Genomic DNA, 18,169 nt, shown 5'->3' with positions numbered 1-18,169 from the left:
GATTACAGAAAACGTGTAAGCCTATAACTGATTGGAATACCTAAAAGGGATGCTAGAACTTGCCCAGTAAAAGAGGCTTCTTGCACAATCTTTTCAGGGATTTAAGGCCTTAGGTGGAATCCTGAACCATATGAGATGAGAAATTCCCACTTGAAAAGACAAGCAGACCATCCTGGAGCAGCTGGAGGAACAGAAGATACTTCTTGAAAGACCAGCAGGGAAATACAAAAACAAAAACGGCAGTCTGACTGGCTACTACAAGAACAAGCAAGTTGTTTGCTGGGGAGCCATTAAGGCAAGCAATCAAGTCCCTTAAAGATAAACTCCCTTCCCAAGACTGAAACTCAAAGGGAACACATGAACAGGCATGTAAGCCTGTTGGCGACCATGTTGGTCTACTGGTGAGAAGAAGTGGAGTAAAGCAGCAACGAAGTGGACTGAGTCCAACCAAGTTACATAGATCCCCATCAACCTGGAGTACGGTGAGAGCTGGTTGGTCTAAAGTGCGGTGACACCTGGGGACTCCTAAGCCCATGGACAAGGACATGACCATGGAGGGCTAGAACTGTGAAGCGTCCAGTTGATAGGAAGTGAGGGGCTATGCACAAGGGTGCCCGAACTTGCAGATAGTGTCCATTGGACCTAACTTCAATGGATGGATGTTTAGAACCCGACTAGAGGAAAGAAAAGAGGAGGGGGAAAAAGTGTAAATCGCTATAATCTGATGAAACTGACCTACACTTATGGATGTAGTAGCTTAAAATACCAGCCAAGAGGGAAAGAATCTTTACAGCAAGGATCATTCCCATCCTCTCTGCACACAGGGTTGATAAGGAGGGGCGACTTAGACACTTGTTGTTGTTGTTGTTATGTGACGTGGCGTCAGTTCCGACTCATAGCGACCCTGTACAGGGTTTCCGAGGCTGTACATCTTTACGGGAGCAGAAAGCCTCATCTTTCTCCCTAGCTACCTAAAATGGGTGGGGGCTCTAAAGGCAGGAAGTGACCGGCTTATAAATTTTCAAGAGGAAGTTTTGAGTCAGAGTGTGCTTGAGAAGGTAGAATTCCCCACTGAGTGGTTTTCATCCTGTCTAGACAGGTCTGGTGCAAGGAGATGGGGACACATGATTCAATAGTGAGTAGCTGTAATTATAACTAATTGCTATTGGCACAACTGTAAAGACAGAAGTCAAAAAGGGGTGAGTGGTGGATCTTACAGTCCCGGAGCAGAGGACCCTGGAATCATCAAGGGAGAAAAGTGGGAACAGACAGTGGAAGCCTTCCCAGAGAAGTGGTGATGCCAGAGATAGAGGCAGAGATGATGACATGAATAGACAGAGCAACTGAGGATTCTAGACACATTTAAACTATCACTCAATTCACAATAAAAATGTAAAAAAAAAAAACTGACGCTTGTTTATTTGTAAAAGAATAACACATTAGAAGACAAAATTCAATGATTTTACACATATAAATGTTTTATTCTAGATAGTGTTGTTGTTGTTATGTGCCATGGAGTCAGTTCTGACCCACAGCGACCCTGAACAGTTTTCGAGGCTATAAATCTTTACGGGAGCAGAAGGCCTCATCTTTCTCCCGCAGAACAGCTGGTAGTTTCGAACCTGATGACCTTGCGGTTCTCAGCCCAATTCGTAACTACTACGCTACCAGAGCTCCTAACTGTTGGAGACCTCTAAGCACTGAGATGTTGAGGCCCTGTGTCATGGACGAAAATCCTACACAATGGTCCCACTCAGGATGGCTAGCCAGGGACCCTGAGGACCCAAGGAAGTAACCTCCAGATGTCCCGGGTTCATTGGCTTTTACAAACTCACTGTTGGGCTAGCTCTGTATAATTTTCTTTGGTCCTATTATTCATTCTATGCTTCAAACTGCAGTAATTGTAGCTTCTGAGAAAATGGTTTCTTATGTGCCTCTCTTAATGTCTCCACTGTGTTGGCAGTGCTTAAGGTTCTGGGAACAAAATCTCCCTGAGGAACAAACTCTGGCCACCTGGCAAGCATGGCAAAACTGTTCTTTATCAAGTTATTCAGTTATGTTTGATATTAACTTAATAAATGAGCCCTTGATACCCATGGACAAATATTAAAACAAAAGCCCCTCCCTAAAGCCGAGGCTGTAAAAAGTTCCAAAGGCAAGTTTGCTGGGAGACTCTGGAGACAGTCTGCCCAAGGAATTCACTCAAAGAAGATTGGCGAATTCCGGGGTATTGTTCAAGGAACAATAGTGACAGCCTTCGCAAATCGTCCCCAGGTGCAAACCATTAACATAGGCGTCCTCCTTCCTCCTGCAAGCCTAGGCCAGGCAGCTGAAACAGCTGGACTCCTTTCAGACCTTTTGAATCCTTTTCACCTTCACCCATTCGAGATTAAGAGCTATAAGTATGTTAATTAGCCTGGAGAAACCTTGAGCTGCTGCCTTGGGATTCTAACCTAAAAAGTAATTTACAACAATTTGCTTGAATTTCTAGAAAATTAAGGATGTTAGATTATCAAGACAATTTGTGATGTTATATTTTAGAATTTGTTCCTGTAAATCATGATGTCCTCTTTTGAACAATTAATCACATTTCATTTCTGTACCCTGTCTTAATAATCCCCTTCTGCCTTTCTGTAAAGCCCCTCCCTGAAATAAAAAGAGGGTACAGACTGAAGCCCGCATGCATTACAGTTTGCAAGGTGGTGCTTTACTGCCTGTAGGGGCCACGATGCCTGTAGTCCAGGGTGTGCCCGCCAGTTTTGCATCCACTCTAGTTTCGGGGTGTCTCTTTGTCTCTCTCGTTGCATCTTTGTGTGTACTCTTTTTCTGTCTCTGTCGCCGCCAGATCTCCCTACTTTGTGAACCGAACTCCCCTGTCGAGGCCGGTCCTTGACACCTAACTAAACGTAATTAGTGTCAGGATTGATCTAATATAGATGTTTTAAAAATTATTAAACAATTGGGACAGTAAGGTTTTCTTCTTATATCTACCATTAACATTATGAATTTTACAGCATTTTTATTCATTTTCATTAATTTCAAACCAAACAAGTTTCCTAAGGAGGGATATATATGTAAATGCAGGAATAGGATCATTTTCAGAACAGAAAAAAGAAGTAGCAAAAAATATTTTCACTCAGACCAAACAACATCATGGCACATATAAAGAGTGTTTTCTTCATCCACTCTAGCCTGTTTGTTCTCCATACAGATACTTTGTTCATATGTTTATTGGGGATAAACAAACAAATCAACAGACATGGGAGGGACAATATGGGTTAAGAAAACCTTTCCAAAGTAATGATTAGGATGAGAGGGAAGGAGATGAGGGCTCAGCATGACATTAAAGACACCCAGGAGAGTTGTTTTGCCAAGGACTATTAAGCTGAGACAAACCAATACCTATGACTAAATGAGACTTGTATGCCAGATATCTGTTTTAATTGCTTTGGACCCAGATTCAAACTTTTTTTTTTTTACTATCACTCAAACTATTGTTATGGGACTAGAATATAGCCAACAGGCCTGGATTATCTCCCTCAGAGGCTCTAAATCATAAAATTCCTTTTAAAGCCTAGGTTCCATAAGATAAGCCCTGGACTGCAAACCAAAAGGTTGGCAGTTCAAGCCCAAGCTTCTTCATGGGATAACTTCTACTACTGCAAAGATTTTTTTTAAGACTCAGAAACCCTATATAGGGTCGCTATAAGTGGGAACCAACACACAATGACCTTTTATAGGGATTCTGAAAAGCAGCTGATAGGTTTGAATCAGCAACCTTTTGGAATCACACCAGGATTTCATATATATGTAATGTTGTTGTTAGGTGCCATCGAGTCTGTACTGACTTATAGCGACCTTATCATGGGTCAACCTCACTATTGCTGCCACGCTTGAGCCAACTGATGCTGACACTTTGCCAATCCATTTTTTTGGGGGTCTTCCTCTTTTTCTCTGACCCTCCACCTTATCAAACATGATATCCTTTCATACAGTGACTGGTCCCTCTTGAAAATATGTCTGAAGTATGAGAGACGAAGTTTGGCCATCTTGACCTCCAAGGAGCATTCTGGCTGCATTTCTTCTAAAATGGATCTATTGGGTTTTTTTTGGCAGCTCATGGCACTTTCAATATTCTCCAACACCATAACTCAAAAGCATCAATTCTTCTACGTTCTTCCTTATTAACTGTACAGCTTTCGCATGCATATGAGGTTACTGAAAATACCATGGCTTGGGTCAGGTATACCTTAGTCCTCAAACTGACATCTTTGCTTTTCAACACTTTAAAAAGGTCTTGTGCAGCAGATTTGCCTGATGCAATACATCGCATATGTATGTGTGTGTGTGTGTATGTATATATAATATATACGTTTGTATGTATACATCCATCACTTGTCTGTCGCATGATGGTAGTTTATGCATTGTTGTACCACTGGTATTTTAAATACCAACAGGATCACACATGGTGAACAGGTTTTAGCAGAGCTTCCAGACTAAGAAAAGGAAAAAGGAGAGCAAGACTTTTTCTGAATGGTTAGCAACTGAAAACCTTATGAATAGCAGAAGAACACTGTTAGATATAGTGTTAAAAGATTAAAATGTTATGAACAGCAACAGAAAATTGTCAGAGTGCCAGTAGATGAGTCACTCAAGTTAAGAGTCAAAATACAACTGAGGAAGAACTGCCTCTACAAATGTGAATGGATCATAATAGCTTGAACGGAGCAAAACTTTTGGGAACTTCATTTGCTGTTGGGATAAAACTCAGTATGTAGAAACAGCTACAGAAATCTATGAATGATTAGAACATGGAAAGTATGAAGTATGGATCTAGGAAAATAGCAAGTTGTCAAAAATGAAAATCAATGCATGAAGATCAATATCCTTGGCATTCTTGAGCTGAAATGGACTGGTATTAGCCATTTAGAATCCAATAATGGTATGATATACTATGCAGGCAACAACAAATTTAAGAGGAATGGCAATGGATTAATCATCAAAGAGAACATTTCAAGTTCTATCCTGAGGTACAATACTGTCTATGATAGGAAAATATCCATAAGTCCTACAAGAAGGACCAGTTAATACCATGATTATTTATATTTATGTACCAACCACTAAAGCCAGTGATGATGAAACTGAAGAAGAACTTCTTCAGTCTGAAATGATTCAAATGTGCAATCAAGACGCATACATAATTACTGGTTATTGGAATGTGAAGGTTGGAAACAAAGAGGAAGAACCTGTAGCTGAAAAATTTAGCTTTAGTGATAGAAATTATGCTGGAGATAACATGACAGAATTTTGCAAGACCAATGATTTATTCTTTACAAATAACATTTCTCTAAACAACATAATAGCTGACTATACACATGGACCTCACCAGATGGTACACATAGGAATCAGACTATGGAAAGAGACAAAGTCTTGGTGTGGCACTGCAGGATGAGCACTGGACTGCTAGCTACTAGGCCGGTGGTTCAAACCCACCAGCCACTCCTAGGAAACCCTATATAGGGTCAATATGAGTCAGAACCGACTCCACGGCACTTAACAAGAACAACAACAACAATGGGAAGAGATGATAGAAAAGCTCAATATCATCAGACAAAAGTCACAGGCAGACTGTAGAACAAACCATCAATTTGCTCATATGCCACCTGAATTTAGAGACCATCTCAATAACAGATTTGATGCATCACACACTAATGCGCAAAGACCAGAAGAGTTGTGGGGTAGCATCAAGTACATCATACAGGAACAAAGCAAAAGGCATTAAAAAGACTGGAAAGAAAGAAAACGCCAAAATGGATTGTCAGAAAAGATTGGAGTGTTCAAAAACTTCATTTTGCTTGAATTCACAATCAACATTCATGGAAGAAGCAGTCAAGAAATCAAACAATGTAATGTATTAGGCAAATCTGCTGCATAAGACCTGTTTAAAATGTTCAAGCACAAACATAACAGTTTGATAATCTAATCCAAGTCATGGTATTATCAATCATCTCATAAGGATGTGAAAGGTGAATCAATAAGAATGACTATTAAAAAAATCAATGCATTTGAATTACGGTGTTGGAAAATATGAAAAGTAATGAGGACTACAAGAACAAACAAATCTGTGTTGGAAGTAGTCCAAGCAGAATATTTCTTAGAAGTCAGGATGACAAGACTTCATCTCTCATACTTTGGACATGCTATCAGTAGGGAAAAATCCTTGGAGAAGGACATCATACCTGGGGTAATGAAGGGTCAGCAAAAAAGGGGAAGACCTCAAGGAGATGAACTGACACTATGACAGCAACAAAAGGATCACAGGTAACAACTGTGAAGATGGCACAGGACTGGGAAGTATTTCGTTTCATTGAGCACAGGATCGTTGTGAGTCAGAACTGACTCAATGGCACCTAACAACATAATGTCTATGCATTTATGCTAAATACATCCATACCTACACACACACACACACACACACACACACATATATATATATATACACACACACACATCATAGATACATACATACACACACACACATATATACACACACATAAATATGTGGAGTTGGTTCCGACTCATAGCGACCCTGTACAAGGTTTCCGAGGCTGTAAATCTTTACAGGAGTAGAAAGCCTCATCTTTCTCCCACGGAACAACTGGTAGTTTCAAACTGCTGACTTTGCGGTTTACAGCCTGATTCATAACCACTATGCTACCAAAGCTCCTTATATATACATATACCTTATTCTTATGTGCCATCAAGTTATGAACCTCAGTAGGGTTTCCAAGAATGAGTGCTGGCCTTGTGGTTACCAGACTAAACCTCATCTTACAGCGCCATACCAGGGCTCAGTATACACATACATATGTATATATGTATTGGTGTGGCACAGAGGGTTAATGAGCTGGACTGCAGAGTTGGTTTGAATCACTAGATCAGTTGTTCAAGCTCACCAGCTGCTCCTCAGAAACCCTATAAGGGTTATTATCAGTCGGAACCGACTCAACATTCATGGAACAACAACAATAACAAATATATATATGATGGTGTGTGGTGGTGTGCCTTTCTGAGGCTATAAATCTTTACGGGAGCAGAACGAGGCCGCCTCCTCTTTCTCCTGCAGAACAGCTGGTAGTTTTGAATTGCTGACCTTGCAGTTCGCAGCCCAAATCATAACCACTACACTACCAGAGCTCCTTTGAGGACTACTGATATGGTGATATAGGATCAGCTCTGGAGTGTGAACTGTAAGGTAAGCAGTTCAAAACCACCAGCCGTCCATGGAAATCCTAAACAGGGTCACTATGCGTTGGAACTGACTCAATGGCACTTAACAACAGTAAAACAACAATGTATATATGAAGGGAAGTCAGAAGTCAAAAAGTACTGCTACAAAATCATAGCCACATTTATGGGGTGGGGGGAACCCTCAAAATATGAACCTGTTGTGTCTCAACATAGCTACACTTCTGAAGGTGGTGTTTCCATCTCTCTAACCATTTGCAATATAGGGTAAACACTGGGTAGCAATGTCATTTTGAGTTTCAAGATCAGTGGTTCAAATCATCAGCCACTCCTTAGAAACCTACACAGTGTTGCTATGTGTTGGAACCCACTCAGCAGCACTTAACAACAATAACCCTTCCTGAGGAACTCAGAAATCCTCGATTTATACGACAAAATGGTAGTTTTGGTATCCTTAAAGGGTTCAAATAGCGTTCCTTTTAAATGTTCCTTGAATTGGGGGAACAAAAAGAAGTCTGAAGAGGCAAGATCAGAGCTGTAGGTTGGATAGAGTAAGGTTTCCCAAGGAAATTCTTTTAGGACAGCACTTGCTACTCTAGAATAGGCAGGTGCATGGTGATAGAAGAAGAAAAAAATCCTCACAAGGAGCTCTGGTAGCATAGTGGTTACGAATCGGGCTGCGAGCTGCAAGGTCAGCAGTTCGAAACAACCAGCTGTTCCACAGGAGAAAGATGAAGCTTTCTGCTCCCGTAAAGATTTAAAGCCTCAGAAACCCTGTGCAGGATCGCTATGAGTCGGAACCGACTCCACAGCAATTAAACAAAACAACAAGGCAGTTTTCCATTTTCTTAAAACATCTTAATAAGCCCCCATGACTGTCCTGTGTCTTTCAAGAAAATCTTTAAGATCATCCTTTTGAAATCCCAAAAAATAGTTGTCATAACCCTCTAAGCTGAACTCTCTGAATTGAATTGAACTGACCAAGCAGATACTCCCTCTGCCGTGGGTATTGTGCTGGACTGCAAGCTTGGTCTGAACCACAACATCGGCGGTTCAAGCTCACCAGCTGCTCCTCAGAAATCTTATATGAGGTCACTATGAGTCGGAATCGACTCATCAGCATACAACAATAAGGAGTCCTGGAAGTCCTGATGTGGTGCTGCCTGCAGCACTGAACTGCTAATTACAAGGTTGGACTTTCAAGCCACCAGCTGCTCCTTAGAAACCCTATACAGGCTATATCCCTATGAGTCTGAACCAACTCAACTACACCTAACAACAACAAGGAGTCCCGGAGTAGCACTGTAGGATATGCACTGGATTGCTAACTGTTAAGAGCAGTGGTTCAAAACCACCAGCCCCTCCTCAGAAACCCTACACAGGATCACTATGAGTCAGAACTAACAAGAAGATAACTTGTGTATGGTAAAATTAAGCAAAGGACCAAATTGGTGGTGAAATTAAGACTATCAAATGTATAATATTCAAAATTAATAATCAGCAGAGATATTATATATGAATAAACAGTTTCTACAACAAGTAGATTATATCAGTATGAAATGATAATCTTATCTAAAGACAAAGTAATCTCTCAATTCTACTCTTGATTGAAAATTTCAAGAGATGTACAGAAAAGAGACTGCTGTCCTGCTATAGCTCATGCTCCTAAAATTCCACAGGAGCCCTGGAAGTACAATGTTTTAGCACTCAGCTGCTAACAGAAAGGTTGGGTGCTGAACCCATCCAGAGGCTTCACAAAACAAAGACCTTTCAATCTGTTCCTTCAAAGATTATAGCCTAGAAAACCTTCTGGGACAATTCTACTCTGTCATGTGGAATCACTATGAATTGAAATCAATTTGAAGACACCTAACAGCAACAATAGTCATGGTGTGGCACTGTAGGTTAATGCCCTGGACTGCAAAGTCAGTTTGAACCAAGCTTACCAGCTGCTCCTCAGACACCCTACACAGGGTTGTTATGGGTCAGAACCAACTTGATGGCACTTAACAACAACAACAACAACTGGTGTGGCTCTGTGGGATAATGCACTGGACTGCAAGGTCTGTTTGAACTATAAGGTCAGCAGTTCAAACTCACCAGCTGCTCCTCAGAAACCCTATACAGGGTAACTATAGTTAGCACCAACTCCAAAGCACTTAAAGACGACAATAACAACAACAACTAAGATTCCACACAGATTATGAAAGTCACTTCAGAAATTTGAGCTTCAGTTTCCCCATTTGCAAAATTAGAAATCTGATTGCGAGTCTCCCTGAGTTATAAAAAATAATGATTCTAAGTTTAATATGGTTTGTGGCTGACATATGTGGCAAGAATACAGAAGAAGCCCATGGGAATATAGCAATGATTACAATTATTACTTAGAGTGAAGCAGAGAAGAGGTGCCTATTAAATATATAGTAAATTACTACTCTGATGTAATAAATAGTACACCCAATAGTCTGAATTTTTTTAAGCAGCTTGACAAATCGTTTGCAACCTCAAAATAGCCTTACTATCTAGGCCACTAATACATGGATCTGTAGTGAGGTTGGCCCAGGATTGGGGAGTGTTTCGTTCTACTGTGCATAAGGTCGCTATGAGTCGGTACCAACTTGATGACACCTGGCAACAACAACAACAAATACATGGAACTACAATTATATATTCTAATGCATACTATCCAAAATATTATATCACTCAGGCTTGCCTTGAAGGTCATTTTTAAAAAACAACAGATATCTTCGACATTATGTTTTGCTTATGAGAACAAAAGTATTTGCATTCACAGAGAATATGGAAATTAATGATGAGAAGAAATGCTAAAATGTAGTAGAATGTAGAGGAATTCATTGTAATTAATTCCTTAAACACCAACCAAGTTCTCTAGATATATGATTGGAGTCCTGGTGTAACACTGTAGGATAAGCACTGGACTGTTTACCAAAAGGCTGAAACCCAAAAGCAGTTCCTTGGAAATTCGATATAAGGTTGCTAGGAGTCGGAACCAACTTAACAACAACTCATAATAAGTTCATAAAATCACTTGACATTTTTGCTTAAAAATTAGCTCACCAAATAAAAGCATTTTATAAAATATTACCAGAAACCTGGTGATCTGAGACTTTGCCACCTCATGAAAAGAACTGAGATGATATACAAAAAACATACATAAGAAGTTTATGGCTTTGGCGATCTTAAAAAAGAGAGAATGGAATTGATCTTATTTAAAAACTCAAAATTTTCCAATCCCATATTCTTACACCTAAAATTCAAACACTTAATACTAAATGGTTTTCCTTAAAGTCATAAGAACTAAAAACTTTAAGCACAATTCATATAAATCTTAGATTCTTCCGGATTATTTAGTTTTTAATTTCTGGTTCCTGAATACCACTATTGAGAGGGGAGAAAATATTAATGCCCTTTTTAATTTTTAACCTCATGAACCAAAAAAACCCACTTTTACTTTTGTACAAAGGAAAGCTTTCCTCTAAAATCCCTGTTTCATGACAAATTCAGTAAGTAATAGGTGGTTGTTGTTGTTGTTAAGTGTCGTCAAGTCGGTTCCGACCCATAGCGACCCTGTACAGGGTTTCCGAGGGTGTAAATCCTTACGGGAGTAGAAAGCCTCATCTTTCTCCCGCGGAGCGGCTGGTAGTTTCGAACCGCTGACCTTAAGGTTCGCAGCCCGATTCTTAACCACTACACTACCAGAGCTCCTTAAGATAGGTAGAAGGCCAATTAATGTGGAATAAATGAATAAAGGAGCTATAGGAATTACTTGGAGTTCTGGTGTGGCGCTCTGGGATAAAGCACTGGATCACAAGTTCAGTTTAAACCACAAGTTCTGTGGTTCAAACTTACCAGCTATTCCTTGAAAACCTATATGGTGGTGGTGGTGGTGATGGTGGTGATGTGCCATGGAGTTGGTTCCAACTCATAGTGACCCTGTACAGGGTTTCCGAAGCTGTAAATCTTTACAGGAGCAGAATGCCTCATCTTTCACCCGCGGAACAGCTGGCAGTTTTGAACCGCTGACACTGCGGCCCGCAGCCCAATTTGTAACCACTACGCTACCAGAGCTCCTTGGAAACCCTATATAGGGTGGCTATAAGTTGAAACTGACTTCACAGCACTTAACAACATCAACAACAGGAATTACTTACATGATGCAGGCAATAATCAAAAGTATCAATAACATTTTCAGTCTTATTAAAGGCAAATAATGAAAATCACCCTAAAAAAATTTCTAACACTTCAGCTAGAAATATTAAGCTTTAAGAACATATACATGTGCTTTTGTTACATTATATAGGAAGCTACAATCTTGGTTAGAAAAAGTGAACATCTTGAGGCAAAGATAAGAGCCTACTATTTTTTTATATTATGTGACCAATAGCTGACTCATGTCTTTTTTTTTTTTTTTTAATTGTGAATTGGGTGAAAGTTTATAGAAAAGATCCTAAATTTTAAATTTAACAAATAATACACTTTGTTTCATTCATCTCAATGATTGCAATCACCTTCACAGAACAACAGTTATCCCACTTCCTCCCTGTGGCTCCTATTTCCATTCCACCCACTTTCCCATCCCTTCTCACCTTTGTCCTTAGGTAAATGCTGCCCGTTTGATTTTCAATGATTGAAAATTCCCTCATTCCTAGTGAGCATAAGTGTTGCTAGTCTCTTTCTGACCAGTAAGACTTTTTTAAAAAGAAATAATTTTGAGGTTTGTTCCACATATTCTATAACACTATCCTGGACCTTCCAATGTGATCCCTTTCAAAGCAGTTGGTAGTGGTAACACGGAAACATCTAGTGCTTCTGGTCTCAGAGTCATGGAGACTGATGTTCACATGTTCCATGAGTCTACTGGACTAACTGATTTCAAGCATCTTCAATTCTCATCACCCTTCTTTCTTCTACAAATGGAGAGACCAATAACTGTACCTTAGACAGCCGCTCATGAGTTTTTAATATCCCAGACAATATTCAGCAAAGTAGGATGTAGAATACTGTCTTTGTGGATTATGTTGTGCCAACTGACCATGGTGCCCTGAGCCCCCCAGGCTCAGCTACTCATCACCTTAAGATGTTTGATAATATCTAAGAAGCTTTCATCATTTTGCCTAGTGTGTATGCTGTTGTCACATTCATAGTTGTGTTTGCAGGAAACAAATATTCATGTACCAATACCCTCTTTCAATGTCTTATAAAAATATATGTGTGTATGTATGTGTGTACGTGTATATGTGGTGGTGGTTGGTGGTTATGTACAGTGGAGTAGGCACAGCAATCCTGAATAGGGTTTCTGAGGCTGTAAATAGTTATGGGAGCAGAAAGCCTCATTTTCTTGGGTGGAACTACTGGTAGTTTCAAATTGCTGACCATGAGAGATTAGCAGTTGAACTCCTAACCACTACACTACCAGAGCTCCTTATGTGTATGTGTGTGTGCATGTATACATACATATACATATATGTGTGTGGTGCTGTAGATTAATGTGCTGCAAGACCAGCCGTTCAAGCTTACCAGGCGTTTCTTGGGAACTCTATACAGGGTCGCTATGAGTCAGAAACAACTTGAAGGCACTTAACCACAACAATGTGAGTGTGTGTGTATATATATTCCATTTTTCCTCCTATACCCATTCAGCATGTGTAGCTGTCCATGTTCCAAGGTTATATACTTACCTCTATCCCCTTTAGCCCTTATATACCACCTGGTGTCTTCACCTATCTTCATCATTCTTCTGCTCACCTCCCTCTTCTTGTATATTGCCCTTCCTGTCACCCAGTTAACATGTGTCTACCCTCTAGCCAGTGAACTACTTTCCCTTCCCTGCCACCCATGGCACCCATCAAAGAATGTTTCTTTCTTTTATTTTTTTCTTCTCTTTCAAACTCTTATTTATATGTAGGATATGTAAATATAAATATCCCTCTTTCTCCCTTACTCATTCAGCCTATGTCTCAATCCATGTATCTACACATAGAACACTGTTCTTCCAAAGCTGTGTATATATTACTATTTCTATTTAGCCCATGTTTACCTCCCTGTGTCTTCACCTATCTTCATTATTCTTCTGCCACCCTCCTCTTCTTGTATATTGCCCTCACCGCCACTCGAGCTAACCTGTGTCTAATCTCTAAACTGTGAATTACACTAATGAAACATGTAAACATCAATATCTACGACTCTGAGAACAGAAGCACTAGTTGGTGCCCTGCTACCACTACCAACTGCTTTGAAGATTTGAAGATTTTAAATTTGGGACTTTAATCTATGTTGAGTTTGTTTTTATATAAATGGTCTAAGCTGTGGGTCCTTTTTCATTCTTCTGCAAATCAATTTCCAGTTTTGCCAGCACCATTTGTTAAAGAGATTATCTATTATCCATTTAATGTGATTTAGCCCTTTGTCAAAACATCTGACTGTACAAGGTTCTCAACTCTGTCCCAATGATAGATGTATCTCTTGTTGGAATGGTACCAGGCTGTTTGGGCCACTGTGGCTGTGCAGTAATTTTTTAGATCAGGGAGTAAGAGGTCTCCAACTTTTGAGATCAGTGCTTTGCTTATCCGAGATTCCTTTATTTTCCATATAAGGTTGGTGATCATCTTTTCCATCTCTATAAAGAATGATGTTGGAATCTGCAGTGGGATTCCATTATATTTATAGATTGCTTTAGGAAGCATAGACGTTTCCACAATGTTATGACTAATTAAATCTTATGATTAATGGTATCTATTCTTTGCTCATATAATTAGTATATTCACTTAATTTTGTAAATTAAATATATATCATACTGAATCACTAAAATTGATTGTGTCAGCTAATAGCACGTAAAGAAATGCCAGTATGACTAGGCCAAAGAACAAAACGAAACAGTTTTGTTACTGATGTCACTGTTATTCATTTACAAGTGTCCTAAGTCTTAAGAACTTTCTAGAAATGCAATGAGAAAATAGATAAGTTGTAATGGTAAACTGTGCATTTCACATATTATTGTATAAACATACTTATTTCTCTTTTCATATTTATTTTCTTACAATAGTTATTCAGCATCCAATTACATTTCAATATCATATCAGTATCTTTCTAAAAATTATAATCCATTAGCCAATGTGAGAAACACACAATAGAGAAATTATTAATAATTATTCAAATAAATCATTATAAAATTTATGTGAAATGGAGAATACATTCCAATAACGAAGGAAATTACCTGACAAGCAATCTGTACGAGGTAGACCAGCTCTTTAGATTCACAGCCATTTTTTGTTACTTCGCTTTGTTCTTCTGAAAGTGACAGCTGTATCACAGAAGAAAGGGGAGAAAGAAGGGAGACAAGCGCATGGTTAATTAGCAAGAATAAACTAAACATTAAACCATACCAACTTAATATATGTTGTTGTTAAGTGCAGTCGAATCTGCTGAAACTCATAGAACCCTGCATAGGGTTTCTAAGGATCGGCTGGTGAGTTTGAACCTCTGACCTTGTGGTTCAAACCAACCTTGCAATCCAGTGCTTCATCCTACAATGCCACACCAGGACTCCAACTTTACATATATTGGCTTCTATGAAAAAAGTTGGAAAATCTGGAATATTGGGCCCAAATTCTCACATGGGCAACAACTGACTGAACCTGATAAATAAGGCATGCATGCACTCTTCACAGTCAGTCCATATTTCTCTTATTTATTTCGCCATTTCATCAGCATCAAGGCTTACTGTTGACTATTATTTACCATGCTGCTTATTTTGTTATTTTTCTTATACTCTACTTCTCCTTCACTCATTTATATTACAAACATGTTCCAGATACAGTCAACTTAAACTTCATACTTAATCTGTCATGAAGAAAACGGGAATCATAATAAAAACATTTTCCCTCATGTTGGTGAATATTAAATGAGACAATGTATGTAAAGTGTTCATCAAGATACCTAGCACTCAGTAAGTACTTAATCAATATTTTCTACTACTATAGCTAGGAGTTCTGGTAGTGCAGTGGTTACGAATTGGGCTGCTAAACTCAAAGTCAGCAGTTCAAAACTACCAGCTGTTCCATGGGAGAAAGATGAGTCTTTCCGCTCCCGTAAAGACTTACCTCTTGGAAACCCTGTACGGGGTCACTATGAGTCAGAACCAATGCCAAGGCACATAACCACCAACACCACCACTATTACAGCTAATATTATAAGAAACATTGGTTGATGAAGATACAATCTCAATTATAAAAAGTAGTATCACTGGAAGTATTCTTTTTAAACTTTCTGATAATAAGTAGAATAAGTTCAAGAGATAATAATCATTCCCAGCCAAACAAATAAATCAAATTAACTTCAAAGTAACAGTGTTTTTCTCTTTAAATTTTATTTTGTTATTGTTGAGAATATATACAGCAAAACATACACCAATTAAATTTCAACATGTACTATTTAGTGACATTGATTGCATTATTCTAATTGTGCAACTACTTCCACTTCTTTTCTGAGTATTCCTCATTCATTAACTCACTGTTCCCTAGGATTCCAATCTAATCTTTGGCATGGCTGTTGTCAATCTGATCCCATATTGATAAGTTTTAAAATAGCATAATGCTCAAGGCTGACCTCTTTCACTAGTTAAGCTAAACTACTATTTGGTTTTAAGAAGACTTCAAGGGGTATTTCATTTAAGTTTTAAAGATTATTTCAGGGCAGTAGTTTAAATCACAAATAAGAAACGATAAGGGTAATGTCACAAAAGAACCAGAGGAAATAAAAAGACTTGTAACAGATTACTATGAAAAAATACACAACGTATTTGAAAATCTAAAAGAAATGGACCAATTTCTAGAAACATCAACCTAACTAAACTAACAGATTTAAGTAGAAAACTAGAATAGACCTGTAACAAAAGAAGAAACTGATCAGGTAATTTAAAAACTCCCAACAACAATAACAACAAAAGTCCAGGCCCAGGTGGCTTTCCTGGTGAATTCTACCAAGCATTCAGAGAAGAGTTAACACGAATTCTACTCAAACTATTCCAGAATATAGAAAAGGATAGAAAATCCCCAAATTTATTTTATGAAAGAAGCATAACCTTGATTCCAAAAAATGAGGCAAAGACATCATTTAAAAAGAAAAGTATACACCAATATCTATCATGAACATAGATACAATATTTCTCAACAAAATCCTATGCTATAGAATCCAACAACATAAATAAATATAAAAATACATCATGACCACGTGGGATTCAAAACAAGTATGCAAAGATGTTTCAATATTAGACAAACTATCAATGTAATCCATCTCCATAAAGTATAGAAAGGAAAAGAACTACATGATAATATCAACTGATATAGGAAAATTATTTGACAAAATCCAACACTGATAGAAACATGCAACAAAATAGGAACAGAAGGGAAATTTCTCAACATAATTAAAGGTATATATATAAAACCAACTACCAGTCATCTCTCGCTTTGTTGCACTGTGGTGGTCTACTTGTTTCCGTGATCCTGGAGGCTATGAAACTGATATTTTAAATACCAACAAGGTCACTTAACTGTGGACAGGTTTCAGACTATAAAGGAAAAGCAGACTACTTCTGAATGATTAGCCACTGAAAACCTTACAAATTAGCAGAACACTGTCAGAACATACCAGAGGATGGAGACACTATGAATAGCAGCTGAACATTGTCAGATATAATGGCGGAAGATGAGACCCTTAAATAGAAATGTACTCAAAATACAATTGGGGAAGAGCTGTGTTTTCAAAGTAGAGTTGACCATAGAGATGTGAATGCAGCAATACTTTCAGGACCTTCATTTGCTGATGGGGCATAACTCAAAATGAGAAGAAACACCTACAAAATTCCATTCCTAATCGGAAGGTAGAAAATCAAAGCACAAGATGACTTCCGGCACTTTCCTGACCAGGCAGCACAGGTACGCAGGGTGCGGAGAATACGGGGATGGTTTCGCACAGAGAGGCCCCAGCCAGGTAGACAGCCAGCCTTGGGGCAAACATAAAACATTAGGCCTTAACATTATGAGCTTGCTTTTTTAAAAAATCAAACTGCTGAGGAGTTACAAGCATTTTAAGTCTCTATCTTCCTAAGCTTAGTTCCCACCTCAGGAACTACCCCACCCATTGCAGAGCGTGGAGCTCAGGGCTTGAGTGGAGCCTTTCAGAGGGCAGACCCTCCCAGAGAGCTAGCAAGGCCACAGAAACTAGCGTGATCCATCCCGGGGGGGGGCCTCATTGCCACGCTGGGCATTTTCGGCATGGATATAGGGCAAATTGGGGTGTTCACGGCACAAGGAGACAGAGAGAGACATTGTAGATGTCATCAGACACGGCCACACCATTTGCCTGCCCCCTCCCTCAGTTTTTTCGGCCTAGACCAGCCCTCTGCCCAGCCTCCGAGCCTCAGGCCCGCCCATCAAGGTGCAGGCCAGCCCAAGCTGAGACACCAATAACAAAGCAATCGTGCTGTGATTCTGTGGGTTAATGTGCCAGACTGTAAAGCCTTTCGAACTGCAAGGAGTGTGATTAGAGATCACTAGCTGCCCCCTTGGAAACCCTATACAGGGTGGCTGTGGGTCACGATTAACTCCACAGCTTACCAACAAGGAAAAGAGCTTAGAAGGGGCTGAAAAAGCCACGCTTTTTTCCTCTTTCTTCTGCCCTTCCCCCACCCCTTTTATTTTTTGTCTGTGTGTGTGATTAGAGCCTGCCTTATTCAAGAGCACAGGCCAGCGCAAATTGAGACACCCTTGACTAGCTGTTTACCACCAATAACAAAGCAGTCCTGCTGAGGCTGACTGCAAAGCCTTTTGAACTGCAAGGACTGTGGTTCGAGCCCACCAGCTGCCCCTTGAAAACCCTATACTGGGTCGCTGTGGGTCACGAA

The 18,169-nt window shown here is 39.4% G+C and overlaps 1 protein-coding gene across 1 annotated transcript in view; it reads right to left on the bottom strand.

The window, feature by feature from the left end:
- The window catches only part of ARHGAP32 (Rho GTPase activating protein 32), a 325,690-nt gene that overhangs the window by 179,827 nt on the left and 127,694 nt on the right, over positions 1-18,169 (bottom strand). The window contains exon 5 of the mRNA XM_006873075.1: positions 14,483-14,569. Within this exon, the coding sequence (XP_006873137.1) occupies positions 14,483-14,569 (87 nt within the window). The remainder of the gene's footprint in view (positions 1-14,482; positions 14,570-18,169) is intronic.

This window comes from Chrysochloris asiatica, unplaced genomic scaffold (genome assembly GCF_000296735.1).
Source record: "Chrysochloris asiatica unplaced genomic scaffold, ChrAsi1.0 scaffold00222, whole genome shotgun sequence".
Taxonomy (NCBI): domain Eukaryota; kingdom Metazoa; phylum Chordata; class Mammalia; order Afrosoricida; family Chrysochloridae; genus Chrysochloris; species Chrysochloris asiatica.
This window is presented reverse-complemented; position numbering and strand designations above follow the sequence as displayed.